At 41.0% G+C, this 23,150-nt stretch overlaps 1 protein-coding gene across 5 annotated transcripts in view; it reads left to right on the top strand.

Annotated features, from left to right (window-relative positions):
- TIMD4 (T cell immunoglobulin and mucin domain containing 4) overlaps positions 1-22,876 on the top strand; it is a 39,616-nt gene extending 16,740 nt beyond the window's left edge. For all 5 annotated transcript variants that reach the window (XM_042993745.1, XM_042993750.1, XM_042993756.1 and 2 more), the window contains 5 exons: positions 991-1,074; positions 18,065-18,111; positions 19,551-19,644; positions 20,926-20,965; positions 21,881-22,876. In XM_042993745.1, coding sequence (XP_042849679.1) covers positions 991-1,074; positions 18,065-18,111; positions 19,551-19,644; positions 20,926-20,965; positions 21,881-21,965 — 350 coding nt within the window. In that variant the 3' untranslated portion in view covers positions 21,966-22,876. The remainder of the gene's footprint in view (positions 1-990; positions 1,075-18,064; positions 18,112-19,550; positions 19,645-20,925; positions 20,966-21,880) is intronic.
- The last annotated feature ends 274 nt before the right edge of the window (positions 22,877-23,150 follow it).

The following is a 23,150-nucleotide window of genomic DNA, read 5'->3' on the forward strand; positions in this document are numbered from 1 at the left end:
CACTTGATCATTGGCTTTCTGTAGTAGAGAGAGAAATTCATTCATGTGATCTTTCATCCATCAAGACTTCTTTAGGTATTTAATAGGGGTCCAAGGGCAGAGAATACCCTAAAATAAGGCACGGTTTACATCCATGGGGGGTGCTAGAGAGAAGTGCCCAGGCTGGGCTCTCTGTTTTATTCCTTTTGCCAGGGGTTTCTGGTCTCGGCTGATTTCCCAGGTGAGTTGGAGAGTTGAATAACTTCATGGATATAATGGCCTTAGGTGAGTGCCTGGCATGTTAGTAAGTGCTCAAATGGCAGATTTTACTTAATGGGGCTTATAGTCAAGTAGAAGAAAACAGATATCTATGGGGTAAATAAATGATTCGGTTCTTGTGTTAGTACAATATAGGGAGGCAGTATGGCACAGGGTGTGTGCTCTGGTGTTACACTGCCTGGGTACAAGACCCACTTCTTAACTGTTGTATGACTCTGGGAAAGTTATTTAATCTCTTTGGGTCTTGGCTTCCTCATTGATAAAATGGGAATAATAATAACACCTATCCTGTGTCTCTTTCTGAAGATTAAATGAGAGGATACTTGTAGATCACTTAGAACAGCATGAACTGAATGCTCTGTAAACATTAGCTCTTCTTCTTCTTCTTCTTCTTCTTCTTCTTCTTCTTCTTTTATTATTATTTTTTATTTAAAAAAGATATTTTTTAATGTTTATTTATTTTTGACAGAGAGAGAGAGACAGAGCATGAGCGGGGGAGGGGCAGAGACAGAGGGAGACACAGAATCTGAAGTAGGCTCCAAGCTCTGAGCTGTCAGATGCTCAACCAACTGAGCCACCCAAGTGCCCCATTCTTCTTTTATTTTTTTTATGACAGAAGTTAGTTTAGGGGACAGTGGGGCACCAAAAATAAAAAAGACAAGTTTTTACCTAAGTTTGTTTTCTCTTTTCCTTTGTCTTTGTTTTGTTCTGTTTTGTTTTGTTTTTTTTCAGAATCTGAAGGTTGGGGTCTCCAGTCAACGTCCCAGACATCAATGTGGGAAATGAGTGAGTCAGTGACTTTTCTTCAGCCAAGAGGTAAGGGGCTGTGCTCGTGAGGGTGATTTTGTCTTTGACCGTGGGAACAATCTGTCATCTGCCATCTGCCTGTTTGTCTTGGGATTTGGCTATTTTGGTTCCACTGTGGTCACATCCTACATCTTCCCACAAGCTGGGAAAGTGAAACCAGCTAATAGCAGCCATGTTTGCTTCTTCCCTCTTCTGCCTCTTTTCTGAAACCCCTGTGTTGGGATTCCCCTTCTTCCTTAGTTGTTTCTGTCTTGAAGCTAGAATTGCCAGAAAATCATCCATTCATTTAAAAAAATTAGTAATTTATTGTAAATTACACAAATATTACACTAATGTATTTTTGTTAGGGATACATAAAAAGTAGGAAAAAAAATCTCTTTGACTCCCTGTCTTTAATCCCAGCCCTTCCTGTGATATAATCACCGCTATTAGTTAAAGAGGACCATTCCTAGATCTTTTTCTATTTCCTTATGTGTGTGTATAGAAATATGCAGTTTTGTTCTGTTGTGTGAATTAAAAAAAATTCTATTATACTGTATGCAGCCTTCTGTATTTTGTTTATTTACCTAGCATTATATACTGGACTACTTTCCTTTCCAATCCATGTAGATATATATCATTATGTTAAATTGCTGTATAGAATTTTATACTGTGGATACTTATAATATCCAATGCCCACGAAGGGACATTGAAGTGTTCTAATATTTCATTACCATAGGTAGTTTGCAGGGGCATCCTTGTATGTGAGAGCCTCCTTAAGTGTCTATGTCTAACGGTCTAGGGTGGTGACTAAGAAGGAGAAATCCTAGGCTGAAAGAAATGTACACTTTAAGTTTACTAACCATTACAAAATTGTCTTCTGGAAAGGCTTTGCCAATTTATTTTCCCACCCACAGTGTCTGCTTTCCTACATCTCCCCTATACTTGATATGACCATTTATTTAATTTTTTTTCAATCTCCTGAGAAGAAAATTCTGTCCCATTTTTTTGTTGTTCATTTTTTTTGTCTCATTTTTTGTTGATTAACAAGGCGTTTGAGTGTCTTTCCATATGTTTATTAGCCAAACAATGGTCCTGTAACTCTGTGAAGGAGGCAGTGTAACATCACTCACAAAGGCTCAGCAGATAGAATTGGAGAGGATGGGCAAGAGTAAGTGGAAAGAGGATACATTTTGAAGGAAGACTATAAATCAAGGTGAAATGCAAGGGTGACCTAATGTTGAAAAGTTTTGGCTTTTTTTTTTTTTTTTTTTTTGGCGCTATCTCATTCAGCGGGAAGACGGGAAATTTGGACTAGTTGTTGTTAACTTAGGTGAAACTAGATGCCAAAGATCCAAACCTTCTTTGTCTGTGGCATGGGGTAAAAGTGGGGGCTGTTTCCTGGCAGAAGAGAAGGTAGCAACGAGAAAAATGATGGAGAGTGGGCAAGGAGTTCTCAAAATGTTATCATTCATTCCATTTAAATCTCAGGCTATTTTACATTCAACTGCAAGGAAACAAGAGGTCATCTTGATGTTTCACCCTCTTCTGTAATACCCCAGATAATTGTTATTTCACTCCTCCTTGATAAATCCTGGAGGAGAGAGAATATTTGCAGCAACATCTAGAGGCTGCATTGCTGAGAAGGAGCTTGCTGTAAGAAGGTCTATCTCTGTGTAACCTTTACTCATTATGGAAGAAACCAGGACTTATTGAACGCATATTATATGTGGTGCAGTGCGAAGCTGTTCTCATGGGCCACTTCATTCAATCCCTTTTTAGCAGATGCTCATACCCCTATTTTGTGCAACTTTTCCAAGGCCACACTGCTCTCAGGTTCCTGATGCAGGAAGTCTAGCTCTGAGTCCAAGCTCTTAGATATTATTTTATTTTGTCTTGTCTTCCTGTCTGAAATAAATGGTGGTGTTCTTTCCATTTACTGTCCTCTCATCCGACTGGTTGTAATGAAACATTTGTAACAATAACTGCACTTTCTATTGCGGAAGACTTAATTATGTGTTAGGTGCTGTACTAAGGGTATTTAATGTGTATTTTCTTATTTAAATCTCATAGTAACCTCCTGATCGGGTACAGATATTATACCTATTTTAGAGATAAAGAAATGGAGGGTCAGAGAGTTTATTAGAGTAGCTGACATCTACTGAAATCTCTCTTTGTTTCAATACTGCTCACGTTAAGCGCATTATTTCATCTGGCTTCTCACAAAATCCTATGAGATAGATACCATTATCACCTCCATTTTAGAGTTCATGAAGGTTATATAACTTATCTGGTAAATGATGACCTGGGTTTAACCCATGTCGGTTCAACTCTGCTGCCATTCTGACATCATACTGTGCTGCTTCTCCCCACCCCTCACTCCCCAGTCTGGAGCCATTTTACAGAATAAGTCAGGATAAGTGCTACTTCTTCATTCACATGAAAGTGCTTTCAACTCCTTTCAGAGAGCTCACGTGACTCTGTGGGGTTTCTTTCCCTGGCCAAATATCCCTGATTCCTTCCTCATTTCTTCATGTAATTTTGGATGGCAAGCCTTCCATGGATGACAGCTGGTTTCAATTCTTCAAGAAGATCTGGTCAAAATTATTATTCCCTAAAGTCAGCATTACCCAGAGTGATAGTTCTTCGCCCCCACTCCATGGCTCCCTAGAATGGAGTTTGGAGACGTGGAGTGACTTACCCAAGATCATAGAGCTGGGCAGAAGGAGAGCTGGGACTCACACCAGGCCTCGGAGATTTTAAATTTTAAATGTCTGTGGTCTCCTGGGTGGAGTTGTCTGTGGACGGGCTGGGGGTGGTATGAACCCCCTGAAATTACATGTATAATTATGTGTGCATATGTGCACATGCATTTTTCTGAGGGAAAAGTCTAGGACATATCTTTAGATTCTCCAAGAATTCTGCAAAGCTCCAAGTGGTTTGGAACCATCATTCAAACACAAACAAACAAACAAACAAACAAACAACAACAAAAACTTGCATAGGTTTCTCCCCTCCCCCCACCCCGGAGCTAAAGAGTCTGTTTGAAGAATGCAAACTCTGACCCCTTCAGGTACCTAGGAACTCAAAGCATTCCATCCAGCCTGAGGGTTCATTTCATTTCTTGCATGGCAGCAGGAATTTGTGAAATGGTTCCAATTTGTTCCCTCAAGACAAATTTGTTCCCTCCCTCAAATTTGTTCCAATTTGTTCCCTCTATGGGGAGGGACTCTGAAGTCATAATCTGATGGCCTGGGATTAAGTCTGCCATTGATTATGCCTTCCGTTCTTTTACTGCCTCAGTAACATCTCAGATCCTTTCTTTCTAGTCTTTTATCCTCACAGCCTCCAGGGTAGCTCTGGGTGGGGGTTGAAAAAGCTCACTGGGGAGTCTGAAGGCTCAGGCTTATATCCCAGCTCTGCCATTTTTGTGTTTCTGTTTTCTTTTAAATCCTCAGGTGAGTTATTTGTTCTGTTCTTCTCTAAATCTCAGTTTCCCCAAAACGTACAGTGATGATGATATTAGTACTTATTTCATAGGACTGTTAAGTGAGGAAACGCATAAGAAACATACCTGGTACCTAATTACTAGCTAGTAAACGATAGTCCTTATGCCCTATCCCCATTTCCTTTCTTCTTCACACATCTATTATTCCTACTCACACACCTTCATTTTTAGGTCTCTCTGGCAGGGTAACAAGAGGCCACTTTCACCAGCTCCCAACTGACTTGCTGTTCCTTATAAGCACACAGACACTTTTGGTTTTATGATTTTTTTAAATCTGTTAATTGCACCAGGGAAACAGCCAATGAGTGACAAAATTACAAACCTGGGAAAGTTACAAGAGCTTTTAAAATCTCACGGTAGTAATTCTCTACTTGTTACTGGAGTAAATCTGAGACTCTGAAAGCTCTTCACTGACTCCCTTTTAGATGGCTCTACAGAATTCTTAATCATTGGTTTTATTCCTGCTTATGGACACATTTCATCTCCTGCTGCCTCTGAATTGTTTTGTCCTTCTCATACTGTTCAGTCTGTAGAGGCTCCACTCTACAATGTAGGCGTGGAATTCAAGTCATGCCTGAAAAAGAGCTGTGGTTGAGTGTGCCAAGCAAGAACTTCCAGATTCATGTTATTCATTTCATAGGACAACTCCAAGTAGGTTATCTCCTGCTTCAGTGCTTCCTCTACTTTTAAGGCATTTGCTGTAGACATCATGTGAAAAGGCCTACCTAGGGTGGCAAATCCTTGCCTCCACTCTAAGGCTGCCTAGAAATGGAGCTCAGAGATGTGAAGTGACTTGCCCGAGATTGCACAGCTAGACAGAGAGAGATCTGAGACTCACACCCAGGTTTCAGGGGGTTTAAACTTGTGTTCATTAACTCCCAGGGAGGAGTATTATCTATGGAAATTTGGGAAACTGAGAAGATTAGAAACTGGGGCCCAGAAAATGGGAGGGAATGCTTTTAGAAACAGCTGCTCTATTACTGTGTCTTTCTGTTTGACAAAGTCATCCAAAGCTTCATGGTCCAGAGCAAGCTGGCCTTTCCAAGGAGCCAAAGGATTCTCAGAGAACAAAGTGGTTGGAGATGAGACTTTTCTCTTTATCTTGGAATTTGTTTTGGGTACTTGGAAATAGGTAATATGATTTTTTGGTAAAGGCGTTTCAAATCCATCATTACTTAAACATGGCTTATTGAATTGATTTTCTATACATGGCATGGGAATAAATAAGTCATGACATCTGTCCTAAAAGGGGTCACACTTTAGTAAGATAGACAGGCTATGTATAGCAAACAATCATCCAGTGGGTTTAGTTTTGGGATAGAAGTATGGAAAGTTTTCCTGGGGGCCCAAAGAAGGGAAAGATGGATTCTATCCTGGAAAGGATGGCTAGCATAATTTAACTTAATAATCTTTGAATTGGTTCTTCAAGGATGAGAACATTTCATTGTGCAGGGAAGGGTGAACAGGCAGGAAGAAGAGCATGAACAAAAAGAAGGGAACTTGATAAGAGTATGAAATCTTTGGAGCTTGTCTAATAGTCTAGTTTAATCTAATAGAGACAAGAAGCTGGGAATGGTCTAGGTTCTTAAGGGACTTGATTGATAGGCTGAAGAATTTAGATTTTATTCCAGGGTCATGAGAAACCATTCATGTTTTCTGGGTAGGGATGATATTTCCAGTTCTGTTTTAGGAAACATTGCTCTGGTAAGAGTGTGGGAGATGTATGAGAAGGAGCAAGCCTGGGGGCAGAGAGGCTACCCAGGAGCCTTTTGTAATAATTCATACCAGAGATGAATGTCTAGAGTAGAATAATGGCAGCAGTAACTACAGAGAGGGGACAGAGTCAAAGCCACTTAGGAGTTAGGATTGGGAGGACAGTGACCAGAGTAAGAATGAAGGATGACTCATTCTCTGTACTTGGGAGGTTAGATTGATGTGACAGGTTAACTAGTAAGGAACCCCAGGAAAAAGGGTGAATTTGTTTGGGAGAGCTGGAGTTTGAAGGGCCCCTGAGGAATGTCTAATGGGCAGTTGGGAATATGGGGCTGGGTTGACTTATGGATGCCTGGGTGAGAATGGGTGTCTTTGATGATTGGCACCTACCTCTGATCAAATAATAATTACCATGATTCAGGTTACAATTGCTGAACAGGGACTTAAAAATACATCAATAATTTAATACATGTTATCTCATAAGGGACAGTTCAGGGCTCTAGATACGATTTGGGGAATCACTGATAATAAATGACACTTACCAAATGCTTTTTATATACCAGGCTTGGGCACAGTGTCTCATTGTGAGGCATTGTCTGCATCTGTGAGAAAGATGCTATCATTACTTCCATTATAAAGGAAAAGAAACTGAGGTTTGGAGAAGTTAAATTTGCCAGAGTTTGAACCCTGGGTCTCTTGGCTCTTGAAACTCAGCTCTTAAGCACTTTATTATATTTTCTCATTAGGAGAGGGATAATGGAAAGCTCCTGTGAAATCACCTAAAGATATTGTGTGAGATGGAGGGAGAAATGAAAAGGTACAACCCCATAAAGGGACAACTACATTGGAAGAGGAGGCAGGGATGAAGACAGAAAAAGTAGGAAGGGATCCAGCAGAGCATGAGTGCAGAGAGGGCTGAGCTGACAAAAGTTATGGAGGGTATAGTCAAATACTGGGAAATTCAGAATGCTGGTCAAGAAGGATGAGGCCCTTAGGTGGCTGTGAACCATTAGGTGAACAGTGTTAGCTCTCTGGGTGGATGCTCTGAAGTCCAAGACAAGCAATTGTTAGAGAGTGAATATTAGGTGTTCTTTCAAGAAGTTTGAGGATGGATATTTAGAGAAGGAGATAGTGAATGGAGCAAGGTTGGTCCTGGTGTAGCAGAAGGGGATCAGTCAAAAATGAGAGAGGTAGGGTTTGGTCTAGAAATGGAGGTAAGAGAAAAGGGAGTGAGGATAGAATAAATGAAAGTGTGGAGCAATCTGATCTCATGTTGACCTCCCAGGGGATGGAACCAAGACCTTGAACTTCAAGGTCATCCAGTTCATGTATATACCAGACCTGGCCATGGGTTGAAAACACAGGGTGCTTAGTAAAAATATAGATTGCTTTACTCTACCCAAGGCTTGAAGAATTAGAACCTACCCTGGGGGTGGGTCTAAGAAATTGTATGCTTAGCAAACTTCCTCAGGAGATTCTTTTGAAGCCATCCCATCCCTGGCCCCAAGAAGACATTTAGGAGTTGCTGGTGTAGTGTGCACTCTTCGTTCTACATAGAAAGAAACTGAGGCACACAGGCATAAAAAAGTTCAAAGAGAAGTGGGAATGAGGCCCCAGATAGGACTCTCTTCTGGCTCTCAAATCAGAGCTCTTTCCCCTACATTGCACTATTTTATTAAAGACAAAGCTGAGCCATGTTAGAACTTAACATTTTTTCTGGGTCCTCAGTTGATCAAGGACATAAAGAAGTTGTAGGGGGAATTGCTGTTTTCAGTACAAGTTCAGCAGAAGGAACAGAGGAAGGCAGGGGAATGAAGCAAAGCTCATTTTCACTCACAAATGCCGTTGTTAGGAGGAAAGAAATTGGATGCAGTTGATTTCAAAGTCAACATCTTTCATGAGGCATTAGCCGATTTGTTTTATCTCTCATGCCCACACTGTTCACAGGCTCGAATCAGTTGTAGGCTGGCAGTCTGGGGATAAAGGCAAAGGACAAAAAATGGATTTTCATGATTCTTCTCACAATAGCATTATATTCTACCAACCGTACAAATGATATTTTTTCATTAATAAAGCTGGGATTGAATCTGTGTAATTCTAGCATCTAACAGCTCACCTTCAGAAAGGTCAACCAAATAAAAACAAAGGGAGTTGCCAAGCTTTAAGAGAAGTATGTTTGTGGTAAAGCAAACAAAGGGAAAAAGAAGTAAGGTGTCTATTTCAGCCACTGAAATAGACCACGGGGCCAGTCTTAAGATGGGGCCTCATTGACGGATAACCCAGTGAGCTGGGTGACCACTCTGCACACCGAAGTGTTCCTCCGACACTGATCTAGGCCCTGGAGAGATCTTTGGTGTCACAGGGGGAAGGGTAATGACACACCTCAGCAGGTTCTGTGATGAGGCAAGGTATTGGTTCTCCCACTGTGAACAAGTCATTGACTGAAGCCACCAACGCCCTTTGGCATGGCCGCCTGTTGAACTCTGGGGTGCTCAGCAGCCCAGCAGAGGGGGGCAGACATGGAAGGTGGCATCAGATAACATTGCTCTAACATTGTGAAGAGTTTTCAATCAATAAGAATCGTGCCTCAGATAAATCTCACTGGCTCTGATACTGCCACTGCTTGACTAGTGACCATTACTAGCTGTGCAGTCCCGGGCAAGAGATGGGACCTCCCTAAGTTTCAGTTGCCTCCTCTTTCAAGCACTCTGCTGAAGTTTACTTCCCTCGGTAGATTTATTTTGAAGTTCAAGAGTGATAATGTGAAAGTGTTTTGTGCACTTTCAGCTGCTTACATTGTGCTCATTATCATCATCATCAATAATAATAGTTAGAAATATATATTTATATATTAATATTATTATAAATTATAAAAATTATATTATTAATATTAAAATATTAAAGTAATAGTTAGAAAGATCTCCTTTCCAAAAACTGCACCCATCAAAGCAGCAAAAAGGTTAGGGTTCCATTCCAAATGGATTTCTCCCTGTTTTGCCGCAAAATAGCAAGATCATTCACTCTCCACCACTGAACTTTCTATGGCAACTGTATGTGAGCATTTGCCATATTTTCCAAAGACTGTAGAGCTCAGAGGATAAGAGTTTGGCCTCTGCAGATAGATAATCCTGGCTCTGAGATTTGCTCTTTCCTTTCCTAGCTACATGACTTGGGCAAGTCACCTGACATCTCTAGGCCACAGGATTCTCACTGGGCAGTGAGAAAACCAACGGTGTCTATTGCAAAGCATTTTCTTTAAAAAAAAAATTTTTTTAAGGTTTACTTATTTTTGAGAGAGAAAGAGAGAAAGGGAGACAGAGACTCTGAAGCAGGCTCCACACAGTCAGTGCAGAGTCCAGTGCAGGGCTTGAACTCACAAGCCGTGAGATCATGACCTGAGCTGGAATCAAGAGTTGGGTGCTTAACCGACTGAGCCACCAGGTGCCTGACTGCAGAGCATTTTCTGAGCTCAAACATGGAAGTGCTTTGACATGGAAGCACTTTGCATTGTGTCTGGCATGCAATATAGTTAAGTGCTTGGTATATGGTATCCACTTATTATTATTGTTGTTGTTAGCATTTCTGAGGTTCCTTGGTAAAGTGAGGACTTTGCCACCTCCCTCAACCAAAATCAATCAGCTGGTGTAGGAAGAGCATTGCCCTGCAGAGAGGAGTCCAGGGTTGGGGGGGGCGGGGATGGTGGATTAGGGATGAGGTCTTAACTCTGTTTCACTTCATATTGGCACGTGAGAGTAGTGACTTGAGGTGACAACTCTGGGCTCTCATAATGATGACGACATTTTTGTTGGTGGGGCATCCTTGGAGGCAGTGGAAGTTTGACGCAAAGTTTGGAACTCAGTGACTTAAAAAAAAAATATATATATGATATAAAATTTATATCACATATATATAAATATATAAATATGTGATATTAATATATAAAAATATATAGATATATATGTGATATAAAATTTATATCATATATACAATATATATATACTTTTTTGAGAGAGAGAGAGTGAGCAGGGGAGGGGCAGAGAGAGAGAGGGTGGGGGGAGTAGAGGATCTGAAGCTGGCTCCATGCTGACAGCAACGAGCCCAATGTGGGGCTGGAACTCAGAAATTGTGAGGTCATGACCTGAGCTGAAGTCAGATGTTCAATCAACTGAGCCACCCAGGTGCCCCGGAACTCAGTGACTCTTAAATAATGGTGTTCTAGAGTTTCCTTCTGTTAACTCATCTGCATGAAATGTGAAGTCATCTTACCATTCCTTCTTTATGAACCACATTGGGTGCCAACCCAATTTGCTGTCTGTTCCCTTTCAAAATTAAAAAAAAAAAAAAAAAAAAAAAAAAGGTCCTTACCCAATTTTGCCCTTGGTGCTAAGGAACACCTGACTCACATATGGAATGATTGATTTATTTCAGCGTATGGTGCTCTTTTGATCATTGCACATATTAAAAACATTCAGAGGTCTCCAAAATTTTAAAGCAAGTATGTGAATTGAAGAAAGTTGTGTTTCTGTTTTCAAAAGCCGTTTTGAAATTCCAGATCTGCATTAGTGCTGCCAGGCAAGTACAAAAAATATGGGTCCTAGTCACTTCCTTCGTTACTCATTACTATGAAACCCTGAATGAGTGAAACTGTCTCTAGAATTTAGTTTTTCCTTAAAAAGGGGGGGATCAGAGGAGATAATTTCGAATTCTTTTCAAATCTAAAATACTCTCAGAAGGATCTTTTTTATCTTGCCTTTGAATTTTTAAGGCCATACCACCAGTGGTCCAGAAGGGGGCAGCATAAGCCAGATGCTACCTATGGAAGAACACCTGAAGGCTTGAAGTTGTCACTTTTAAAGTCCTAGGATTGTGCTAAGATTGTATCATTGAGTTGACTTATATCAGAACTAAATTTGCTTTAAAAGTACTTACAGATGAGTCCTGTGTCTATGAATTTAATGAGTCAAATTACTTAGTTATCAGTTTTTAAACAGACCCACTGAGAATATAGAGTGCTTTTATTTCCAGTTGATTTCTGGCATGTAGCCCACTGGCTAGAGTTTGTATTTTCAAATAGGATGCTAATATGCTCTTTTTCTTTCCTCTCAGAGTGGTTATAATCATGATTTTTTTGAGTCATTCAGAGTTGAGTTCAAATTTCCTTTTATTATCTGTGCTACCTTGAAAGAGTGATTTAAACTTATTCAGCCTCAGTTTATGTCTGTAGAATGGATGGTATAAGCATTAAGTGAGATAATTTATATGAAGTGCTTATCGCTCTGCCAGGCCTACTGTAGTGCTCAATAAGTTGACTTTTACAGGGAGTTCCAAGTAATTTTGAAGCAAATTTCCACCAGTGGGATGGCAAAAGGGGTGATGTTCAAAATGGATTTTGAAAGATTTTCTTAACTCAAAATTCAATGCCATTCCAGATCTGCACATAGCATGTAGTTTTATTTCAGTGAGTAAATTCGAATCCACTACCTTAGGCATAACCATCTTGAGGGGAAGTCTCATCACTCTAGGGTCTGAAGGTCTGAAGGTTTTAGCATTAAAATTGTGCTCTGATATAACACATTTAATTCCCTGACTCCATGGGTGTTGTTTTTGCATCCGGGGACTAACTATACCAGAAGTCAGCAAACTCTTCTGTAAAGGGCCAGACTGTACGTATTTTCGGTCCTACCAGCCATGCTGGTGGTCTCAACTACTCCGCTCTGCCCTTGTAGTACAAAAGCAGCCCCAGATAACACATGAACAAATGGGCACTTCAATAAAACTTTACTGATGGGCATTCAATATGAATTGCCTGTAGTTTGTATGTGTTATGAGTTATTCTTCTTTTGATTTTTCCCCAATAAAAAAATATTAAAATGATTCCTAGCTCTCAGGCTGTACAAAAACAGGCAGCAGGTTGGATTCAACCTCATCCAGATACAGGACACATTCTTTAGAAAGGGCAGATGTGAGTCTCCTTCAACAGAGCTCTTCCAGCATATGCAATGAATACTGCTTCCTATCCTACTAGATGATAAAAGAAAAGGCAATATTTTTATGTTGTGGTTTTAACATTTACACTTTATATTTTTATGTTATAAAATAAATACATGCTCTTGTAAAAGAAAACAGCAAAACACTGTAAAGTGAAATGCCCTTGTATTCTAAAAATTCTTCCCAAGCCCTCACCCCAAATGACCAAGATGAAGAAATAATTACCATAACAGTTTGGGCTATATCTTTTCAGATCATTTTTTTTTTCTCACGACAGAGTAACGTCTATCATTTTTTTTCACACAAAAAATTTTACAAAATCATTTTTAAACGTACTTTAAAATGTATTCAACATTTTTTTCAATAAATCTTTATTACAAAGCCACTATGCATGTATTAGTTTGAACCATATGAAATGCTGATATTTAAACCACTTTTTAAAAGCTTTTTATTTTGAAACAGTTTTAGACTCAACACAAACTTGCAAAAATAGTACAGAGAAATCTATATGTTCCTCCAGTTTCCCGCTCCCCCCCCCACAAACATCTTACATAACTGTAGCACGTGGTCAAAGTAGGAAATGGACATTGGCATGATGCAATTAACAAGTCTACAAACTCTACTTGGATTTCACCAGTTTTTACATGCATTCATTATCTAAAAGCAAACAAACAAACCATTTTTGATATAGAAAAGTCTCTCTGCCTATTTATAAGTCCATATTCTTGCTCTAGAGACTTATATGTATTACATATATATGTATATTATGCACATATTACATACACACATATAATATGTAATATACATATATATAACATGTAATATACATACATACATAATACCCACATACATATTCCATACATATATAATATGTAATATACACACATGATATATAATGTGTAATATACACATATATATGATATATAATATATAATATACATACATATATATGTGTGTGTGTGTGTGTGTGTGTGTGTGTGTGTATATCTCCTGAACATCTTTGTACACCAGTACTCGTATCTAGGGGGGGTGTCTTTTACTAAGAGCATCACTGAGTTCTTTTTCAGCTGTGAGTTGATGTGTTTCTAACAGTGATCTTCAAAGTTTCACTTAGAAGGTCACTGTGGCAGTGCTTCAGCGAAACCTTGAGAGTTTGCTCTTGACTCAGGCATCTTGGAGAGTTTTCAGGAATTAACATATGATATATATTTTACAGTTAAAATTTTCTCATTTGAGAAAATCTAGAAATTATAAAAAAGTACTAATTAAAAAATTTTTAATTGCCTATAATATTTCCATTCAATGTCAGATGTATCTAGTCTTTCAGTATTTCTTTTCAGTTTTCCTTGTGAAGCAAGAGGTATGCATGTGTTTGTTGTATGTTCTTAAGTATTTACATACTGATTTTCTATACTAAGCATAGCTTTACATCCTTTTTAAAAAATTACCATGAAAAATAATCATTTTCTCAGGTCATTCAAATTCTTTTTTACAAAGGCATCCAGAAATTTAAAGGTTGAAAAGGACATAGGAGATTGGTTGGGGCAATATCAGCATTTTGGGATGAGTAAACTGTGGCTCAGAGAGAGCAAATATCATGCCCAAGGTCACACAGCCAGGAAACCTGGGGTAGATACATATTCAGAGATGGCAGTGCAGCATTGGGGAGACCCAGGTGTGTTCTCACAGTGCTCCAAGGTCTGGGGTGGAATCCCACAGGAATTCCACTTTGCCAGAGTACCCATAAGCCAATTTACTGATTTACAATGACAACTCTGCCAAGACTGTCCATATTTTCATATTTTTTTTTAATATAAATGCATTCTCACCCTGTAGGGAAGTCTAATATTAATCAGAAGTGTCAGTGAGTCCATAGACCTGGGAAAAGTGTGGTTAAGTTGAAGATTCTTTTATCGTTGTTATTACCTGGTGATGAATTTCTTTTAGGTAGATAACCATACATATATGGTGAAAGTACAAAGCGTGCAAAAACATTTTAAATGAGAGTCAGTCTTCCTGTCATCCCTTGTGCCCGTCCCCAGAGCCGCTGTTCCTGTGGAAGACCTTAGTGATCACTGTGTCTCTTTTGAATTCCCAAGGATGCTGTAAAAATTTACCAGAAATGTAGTGGCATAGACCAACACAAATTTATTGTCTTATTGTGCAGGAGGTCAGAAGTCCTAAAATTGAGGTGTCAGCAGGGCCATGTTCTCTCTGAAGGCTCTAAGGGAAGATCCCTTCTCGTCTCTTCCAGCTTCTGGCGCCTCAGAGATTCCTTGGCTTGAAGCCACATGCCTTCAATCTCTGCCCATCTTTTTTTTTTTTTTTTTTAATTTTTTTAATTTATTTTTGAGACAGAGAGAGACAGAGCATGAATAGGGGAGGGTCAGAGAGAGAGGGAGACACAGAATCTGAAACAGGCTCCAGGCTCTGAGCTGTCAGCACAGGACACAGAATCTGAAACAGGCTCCAGGCTCTGAGCTGTCAGCACAGAACCCGACGCAGGGCTCAAACTCACGGACTGTGAGATCATGACCTGAGCCGAAGTCGGCCGCTTAACCGACTGAGCCACCCAGGCGCCCCTCTCTGCCCATCTTTACGTGGCCTTCCCTGTGTGTCCCTCTGTGTCTTCTTCTCTCCTTACGAGGATGCCTGCCATTGGATTTAAGACCTATCCTAAATCTAGGATGGTTTCATCTCAATATCTTTAAACTAATTACATCTGCAAAGATGCCCTATTTCTAAAAGGTCACAGTCTGAGGTTCTGAGTACACATAATTTTGAGGAAGACCATACTTAATCTACCACAGTTCCCCTCTCACAGAATTGCTTTTCTTGCAAGTTCTGGGGGGCTCCTGCCTTTGCCTGAATGTGCTTGTGTAAGAGGTCAGGGTCTTGAGAGTGGAAGGACCAAGGTAGCACAGAAAACACAGAAGTGAGTAGTCTTCACTTGCCTACCCCATCCCCTAGCTGTTAGCGTCACTGTGTTTCATGGGGAACAAATGTCACCAGCAATTTATTCGGTGTCTAACTCTATCTAACACTGGGTTTGGAGTGCCTCCATTGGGCCTTTTGGCAATTTCTAAAGAAGAGAAGGAAGATGAGGAGGAGGAGGAGAAGGAGAAGGAGGAGAAGGAGGAGTATTGTTTGGTATCACTCAGCAGTGTTTGTGTTTACAAAACGTCTCTCCCATTAGACAATTCCAATGTAAAATACAGATTAGCTGTGACAAAACTGACCTGGGATGGCTTTTCTCTTTGATGGTTTCAATTTCCAGCTTATCCATCACAAATGATTGTAATACTATAGGATTTTGACAAAACAGGGGTAGGAGATTTGAATTCTTACCTGCAATTTCCAGCTCTAGGGGATAATAGCAGAGAGAAAAACAACAATAACTGAGTTGTAGGATATGAAAACATGCTGAATTTTCTCCTCAGAGTTTATGCTCCTAGGCATTCAACAGGTCACTTTTCCTGTCGAAGAAATAAACTCTTGTACCAAATTATGAGCCTTAGAAAACCCATCATGTTTTTTCTTATGCCTTGAGTGCAAGGAAGGCTGGGAGAAACAATGATCAATTTCAGTAATTATTGGCCTAGATTTTTATTATATTCAGGCCTCGTCTATGTGTGGCTTTATGTTCTGTTTCTATCAGCAGGTTTTGTTGCACATGTGATTTTGCATTCTTCCTTGGCATTTTCTCCTGGCCTGGATTCCTTGACACAGTTCTCACTTTCTACTCTCTGCCATTTGTTTCTTCTGCTTCCTTCTCCCTCACCTTCTCTGCCCACCTTTTAAGTGCTGGGGTTTCTTAGGATTCCTGCTCTTCTCTCTCTGGACACGCAGACCTTGGATTTCTTATATGCTCTGAGGATTTTAACTCTCCTTGGAGACCGATGACTCCCAAATCAGTATCTGCAACTCCAACTTTTCCTGAGTTTGATTCAGATTTCAATCTGCCAACTGCACGTTAGGCCAGTGTTGTGTGTGTGTGTCCCTCAGGTGCCTTCCTCACCGACTATAAATTTGAACTCCTCATCCTTTTCACCGAGATGGACACTTCTGCTCTGCTTCTTCTGTGCCCAGTCTTAGCAGACAGCTGGGCAATGGCCCAGAGTCTCAAGAAGGAATCTGCAAATTATCTAAGACTTGTTTCTTTCTCACCCTCACGTTCAATGTCCTTGAACGTCCTTCCTCTTGATCTCCCTGCTAAGCATTTGTGGAATCTGTCTCTCTCCCTTTGTTTCTACTGGCTCTGAATTTCGGACCTGGGACCAGATGATAACTGATCATCTCATCTGGTTATTTCCTTATCCTCTTAACTAGACCATAACAAGCTTAAGATGTTTCCATAGTTTCCCACTGCCTACAGCATTAAACGGAGACTTACCAGCATGACTGGTTCCTGCCCATCTCTGTGTCATCCTCTGCCACTCCACATTCCTCATTTTCTACCTTCACAGCCTCTTGCCATACCACTTGGAACCACACTGTTCCATGCTTCATGGCTTTGCTGATGCTGCTCTACCTAAAAGGCCCTTACTATCTTTCATTGCTAATTCTTACCCAACCTTAACTCAGTTCAGGTGTTACTCATTCAACAAACACTTATTGAGCAACGAGTGTGTGCCAGGCAGTGTTGGGGTCCCATTGTTGAGCAGGCAGAGGGACACTGTCCTCATGGAGCTTAATTCTAGAAGTTCTCACTGAACTATGATGGTAGGCTACATGCCTCTCCCTGTGCCTGCCCTCATCAGCAACCTTCCATGGTCCATCATTACCTTGGCCCGTGGGGCCACTGGTCTTCCTTCTGTAATGTACTGTAAATTTCATGATGGTGGGGCCATGCCATGTTCATCTTAGCATTCTTAGTGCCTGGAATAGTACTTAGCGTTTGGTAGATTCTCAGTATGTTTTCCTTGATGAACTCAACTATTGTTTATAACATAAAAACATCCATGTCTCATGAGACCTTCACCTTCTGGAGAACACTTACCCTTGGTCCTCCAGAACAGGTCAGCCATCCTTGTGATATGCCCCTACATCTTGCATTATTTATTCCCAGAATTTTGCACAATTAGGACATTATTTTTTCAACCACTCACTTTTTTTTGTTGTTGTTGTTGTTTCAATTTGATTTCCTGAGGGCGCCTGGGTGGCTCAGTCGGCTAAGCATTTAAATTCGGCTCAGGGCATGATCTCACAGTTTGTGAGTTCGAGCCCCGCATCAAACTCAGTGCTGACAGTTCAGAGCTTGGAGCCTGCTTCAGATTCTGCATCTGCCTCTCTTTCTCCCCCCACCCCACCTCAAGCTCTGTCTCTCTCAACAATAAAACAAAAAATTAGAAACAAATTGTTTAAAAAAATTTGGTTTTCCACCTTAAGTTGTAAATTTCATCAGCCAGGTTGATGGTCAGGATAGCACAGTACATGGCCTATAATAAATGCATAATAGATATTTGTTAACTAATGGATTGGCACATTTTTTGGCTGGATAAAAATCCTGAATGTGTTGCTGGGACCTACAGAAAATGTAGACCCAATTGCCTGCTGACCTAATGCCCCACTCTACCCATCTATAAAATGGAGATGTTCCTGTGGCATAATGTTGGATAGCAGCTGAGTATCAGATAAAACCATCTCAAAACAAATGTGTTGTAAATAAATTATACAAAAAGAAAAGATGGGATTGAAAGATTAAACACATCAACTAAAATTCCAGATGAGGTTTGAAATGCCTATTTCAGGATGTGGTATTTTATTCCTCCACAGAAAATATAAACATTTCCCCTCACTTTTCCTCCCCAGAATCTGAGACAGCAATGGTTGTGCAGAATGAAGCTCAATCAGAAGAGGTAAAATTTTTGTGAAGTATTTGAAGCATGTGACTTCCATTTTTAAAATCCACAATAGAGGTTTGCAGAAATGAACTGGGGAGGACAGATCTATCTAAGCAGCAACGGTTGTGAGTTAGCCGAGGAATCTGTAGACTTGTGCTCTTGGCAGAACTAACTTTCATATTGTTACTTCTATATGTGCAGATGCTTTGGAAACCAATAAGAAAAAAAACCATACAAAAACATGGAAAGATCAATATGTGTTCCTTCTGCATGGCCCAGGGTTAGTGACATCCTGCAGAATCAACCCTTGCCACCGGCATATTTCTTATTTGCTGACCGTGCCTTTCATTAATTTTTATCATCACAAAAGTGGTTCAAGCTGCATCAAGTAAAAACTGTCAGCAGCATAGACACCTATAAGGGAAAAGGGAAAAGCGTCCCCATCCCTTCTTTCTTCCTTCCCTTCTCCCTCTGCAGAGAGAGATTGTTGTCCCTCCTTGCTGCTGTGTTGGAGAAAGGGACAGGAAGGTGAGGCAATGGAGCATGACCTGGGCGGCAGAGGTGGCATTGAGCCCCTACTAGAACTAGGTGCTGCCTGCAGAGCAAAACTCCTCAAATGATTTGGTGTCAGAAGTCCTGTACACTCATAAAAATTAAAACAAATTTAAAGTGATGTTAATTAATTCATTTAAAAGCAAAGAAAGCAAATCCATTACTTGTTGACCTAAATAACGTTTTATGAAAAATAACTCTATTTTCCCTGAACGAAAATATATTAGCGAGAGAAGTGGCATTAGTGGCATTGTTTGACATTTCTGCAAATCTCATTAATGTCTGGCTTGCTAGGAGACAGAAAGATACTCTTATCTGCTTGCATATTCTATCATCGGAATGGTGACAGTAGTCCATTACTTGTCACGTAACCTCTGGGAAACCCTACCTTCCATCTTGTGAGAGAATGACAGTGAAAAGGGCAAATAATGTCTCATGAAAATCGTTTTGATCTCATGGGTCCCCTGGCTACACTTTGAGAACCACTGCTGTCAAAAAGTTGAAATTGAGTTCCATTTCCCTCTTCTATCTTGTTGCCTCTGGAGGTCTAAGTCAGCTGAGGTCCTGAGCTGCACAGAACTGGGAAGAACTCAAAGGATTTAGGTGGTAGCCAACGAAGAGACTTGACCATGGAGAACACAGGGCTCACAGCACAGTTCTTTCCTATCTTCAGACCCCTGAGCCCCACAGCTCATATGCCTGATGTCGGAGATTTTTGGAGATTATTTTTAAAAACTTCTGATTTGTAAGGCTGCCTTGTCTTGATCTTGAGACATGTCAGGCAAAATGGGGTGAGAAGCAGTGAGGCTGCTGATGGAGGGAAGATATGATTGGGACTGGAAGCTGTGTGAGTATGAAGTTCAGAAACGAGTGGCCCCCTCACCTTCCCTGTGTCTCACCAGGTAAAAATGGTCATCAACCCTGACCTGCTAATGATCATTGCTCCCTCCGTGGGATTTGTGCTGTTGGTGTTGCTTGTGGCGTTTTTCCTTCGAGGTAAGGAGGGCAGGCCCAGGTGGGACGGAGCCCTCAGAGCTGTGGAGGCTCCAGGAGGGCCTGAGAGTGAACAGATTCTGCTTTCTGCCCCTGTCTCCATCCCCCAGAGTCCTCTTTCCATCCGGTCCCTATCCTGGTCAAGGGAAACTCATTCTCCCTAAGATGCTAAAGCCTTCATGTATCATCTTCCTGATGGAGTTTATATTTTGGAAAAGAAAAAAAAAAAGAGTACTTTCATTTACTGGATGCATAACCTGTGACAGTTCTGATGCTATGCTCTTGATGTGCCTCTTTTCTCCCTCATTACTGCCTTAAGTGGAAAGTGCTATTATTATCATTGTCTGGGGTGGAGGAAGTCGTGGCCTGGCCTCCTCCTCTGACTAGGACTGCCCCAGGAAGAAAGCCATGAAGGATCTTGGCCTTATTATCTCCTTAAAGCAAGTTTTCCTTACCTGGGTTCCACAGAGAGACCTCGGGGGAAAGTGAATCCCTTGAAATCATGTGTAAAGGTACTTGCATGTTGATATCTGCATTTTTCAAGGGGCAGCATCCATAATTGTTATTAGATTCTCCAGCCGGTCTGTGACCTTGCACCCCTCCTTCCCATCACCACTCCTCACTTTCAAAACAATAGTTTTGAAACACAGCAAAAAGGAGTCATGAAACAGGGTTTTAAGTTGTCACGCAAAGTATAGGCATGTGGCATCTCGTCCTGTTGTAAAATGGGGGAAAACTGTTCTGTAGTCATCAACAGAAACTGTTTCGAGGTGGTAGATAAGGAGATAAGACTGGTAACCATCTCAACTGGTTTGAGCAGCAGTAGCGAAACTTGTACATTTCAGCACCTGTCCCTAGTGAACACCGCCAAAGGGAACTGGAAACTCAGTGGAAGCCTGTCTTTAGCCTTCATGCAAAGCCCTCGTAAAGGCAGAGGCCATTGGTCCTCAGACAGTTTTGGAAATTCTGAGTATGTCTCATAAGGAAGTGTTTTAAAACTTGAGTGAGTGCGTGAATTATGAGTGGGCAGTGACTTAAAAATGAAGCGGCTTAACACTATTGCCCACACATGGGAACAACTGTGTAAGTGATGGGCACTGCCTCGGGACCCATAGAGGCAGTCAGTAGATCTGGGAAAAGGAATGCATTTCCCTGCCTAAACCAGTCCCTAAATTCTCACCTTTGGTCCACCTCTGCTCTTGGGAACGCAGCTCCTGGCTTAACCCAGCATTTCACATGTCCTAACACAGCTACTCTGCTTATACCATGGCCTTGTCTTTTCAGGGAAAGTCATGAAAACCAATTGTTTCCAGAAACACACAAGGTAATTCATCTTGCATGACTGATTGTCGTAATGATTGTACAAGCTGTTACAAATGATTAGATACTACTCAGTGGTTTAATGACTTGTTCTTGTGTTCTGATGAAATACAGGGTTGGAGATGTGGCATTAGAGGTGAAAAAGATGTGGGATTTAGCTCACATTAACCTCTGTCCTGGTTAACACTGTGTTATGTTTGTCCAAAATATAAATACAAAGGCAGGTTGCATTAATAGAAGCATGGCATGCAAAAGAGAGAAGGTGATATGTCACTATCCTCTGTGTTCAGAATTTTTTGTTCAACTCTGGGCAATTCATTTTAAAAGGACGTTGTTAAACAGGAGTTTCCAGAGAAGAGAGCTGGCAGTGGGGAAAATGAAAACATGTAGAATATCATTCCTGGGATTTGGTGCCTCTGCCCAATTAGATCATTGTAACAGTTTTGTTTTGTTTTTTTTTTTTAATAGTCTGAAGAGTCTCTGGAAAGAGATTTTGAATATCTGTCCTGTTTTATAGCCTTTTGGGAAAGAAATGAAAAGATCTGGTGTCAACTGATGAAGACTGTGCTTTCATTAACAATGACGTCAATACCAAAATACCAATTAACAAATAAATATTAACAAGTGGGGAAACTGGGGCTTAGCAAGGTGACTTTCCAAGGTCATAAACACATTTAGATCACAATTTTATATTTTGCCAATATAGAAACTTTTAATTCCCTTATTAGAATAGATTTGCAAAAGCCCTTTATCTCCTGAAGCCTCAGTTTTCCCATATGTGAATGGAGAGGCTTGGACCGGATGGAGTTTGAGCTCTTTTAACTGTAACAGCCATGGTTAGTGGCCTTGTGATTTAGCAGCATCCGTTTATTCCTGGTCCTGGTGTTTCCCATTTTCAGCCTCTCTTTTCTCTTTACAGGCTTGACAATGTTGGAGAGTGTAAAAACACCTCTGAAGATATGCAGCATGGAGGGGAAGTTGAAGATGGTCTTTTCACACTCTAACGGGCCACCTTTTCTTAGGATTGAGGATGGGGGCATCATGTGGGAATTGTCAAAATAAGTCCTAGAATGTTTTGTTTTTAAAGCCCCATCTATTCCATTGGTGTCATCCATTCAGTCTTGCATTAATTTCACAAGTGCAAGGTATTTTAGAGACCGAACCTTCCCTGCCAGGTGCTTTAATCTCCTCTGTAGCATCAGGCTAAGGGATCTTCCAGACTACGCTTGAATAATTTCAGTGATGGTGAGCTCACTACCACACCTAAAGGAGATCATTCAATCTCAGGGCAGTTCTGAGACAGAAATATTTAAAACAAAGCTGTCTCCAGAAAGCACCTGCCTGGCGGTCCTAGTTGAATTTACTGTGTTTACCCAGAACATGTATAATCTCTCTCCTCTCTGGCAGCGCTCCAGATACTGGAAGGAGAGCTTCATGTCTCTCCAAAGTACCTTGCTCCTGGGACATGATTTCTGGTCCCTTCTCTACTCTAGTTGCCTTTGCCTTGTATGCATTTGTATCTCTCTCTTTATGCCCAGCTTACGGAGTTCAGTGCCCCACTCCAGGTATGGTATGAGCAGCCCTGGGTCTCATCAATAATTCAGGAAGTAATGTGGAACCACACCATAATTTCGGCTCACCCCCTGTTTTGTTTTGTTTTTTTAAAGAGAAGATTCTCCCTTAAGGAGTGCTCTGCAGTGGTGGGTGTGTGGTCGCACAGAGTCAGGAGTTTCCTGCAACAGGAGGCAAAGGTCCAGGTGGAGGTGGTTGTCAGAGACCTCATTTAAGCTGGAATCTCCCTGGACTCATACAGCAACTTCCAAGCTGCCTCCCAATCTATACCCCTTCCCTTCTCGATTGGTTCTCCATGCTGTGGCAGAGATATCCTTTTCTAAATACAGATCGTAGATTCCTGTCTCCTGACTTCTACTTTTGGCATAGAGAAAGCATGTGGGCTCTGCCTGAGGCTGGATGGCTGGGTGGCCGGGACTTCAGAGGCTAGGCAGCCGACATAGATGAGTGAGGCAAGGGGAAGTGCTGGGCCATTACAAAGTGGAATGTGTCTGTGTCCACTTGAAGGCATTAACACTCCAACTTAGAATAATGACCTGGCCAAGCAACACATGGCCATGGGCTAGAGGAAGGCAACTGGTCTGAGACTCCAAAGTCCAGGGGGTAGGGTGGGGTTT

This window comes from Panthera tigris, chromosome A1 (genome assembly GCF_018350195.1).
Source record: "Panthera tigris isolate Pti1 chromosome A1, P.tigris_Pti1_mat1.1, whole genome shotgun sequence".
Taxonomy (NCBI): domain Eukaryota; kingdom Metazoa; phylum Chordata; class Mammalia; order Carnivora; family Felidae; genus Panthera; species Panthera tigris.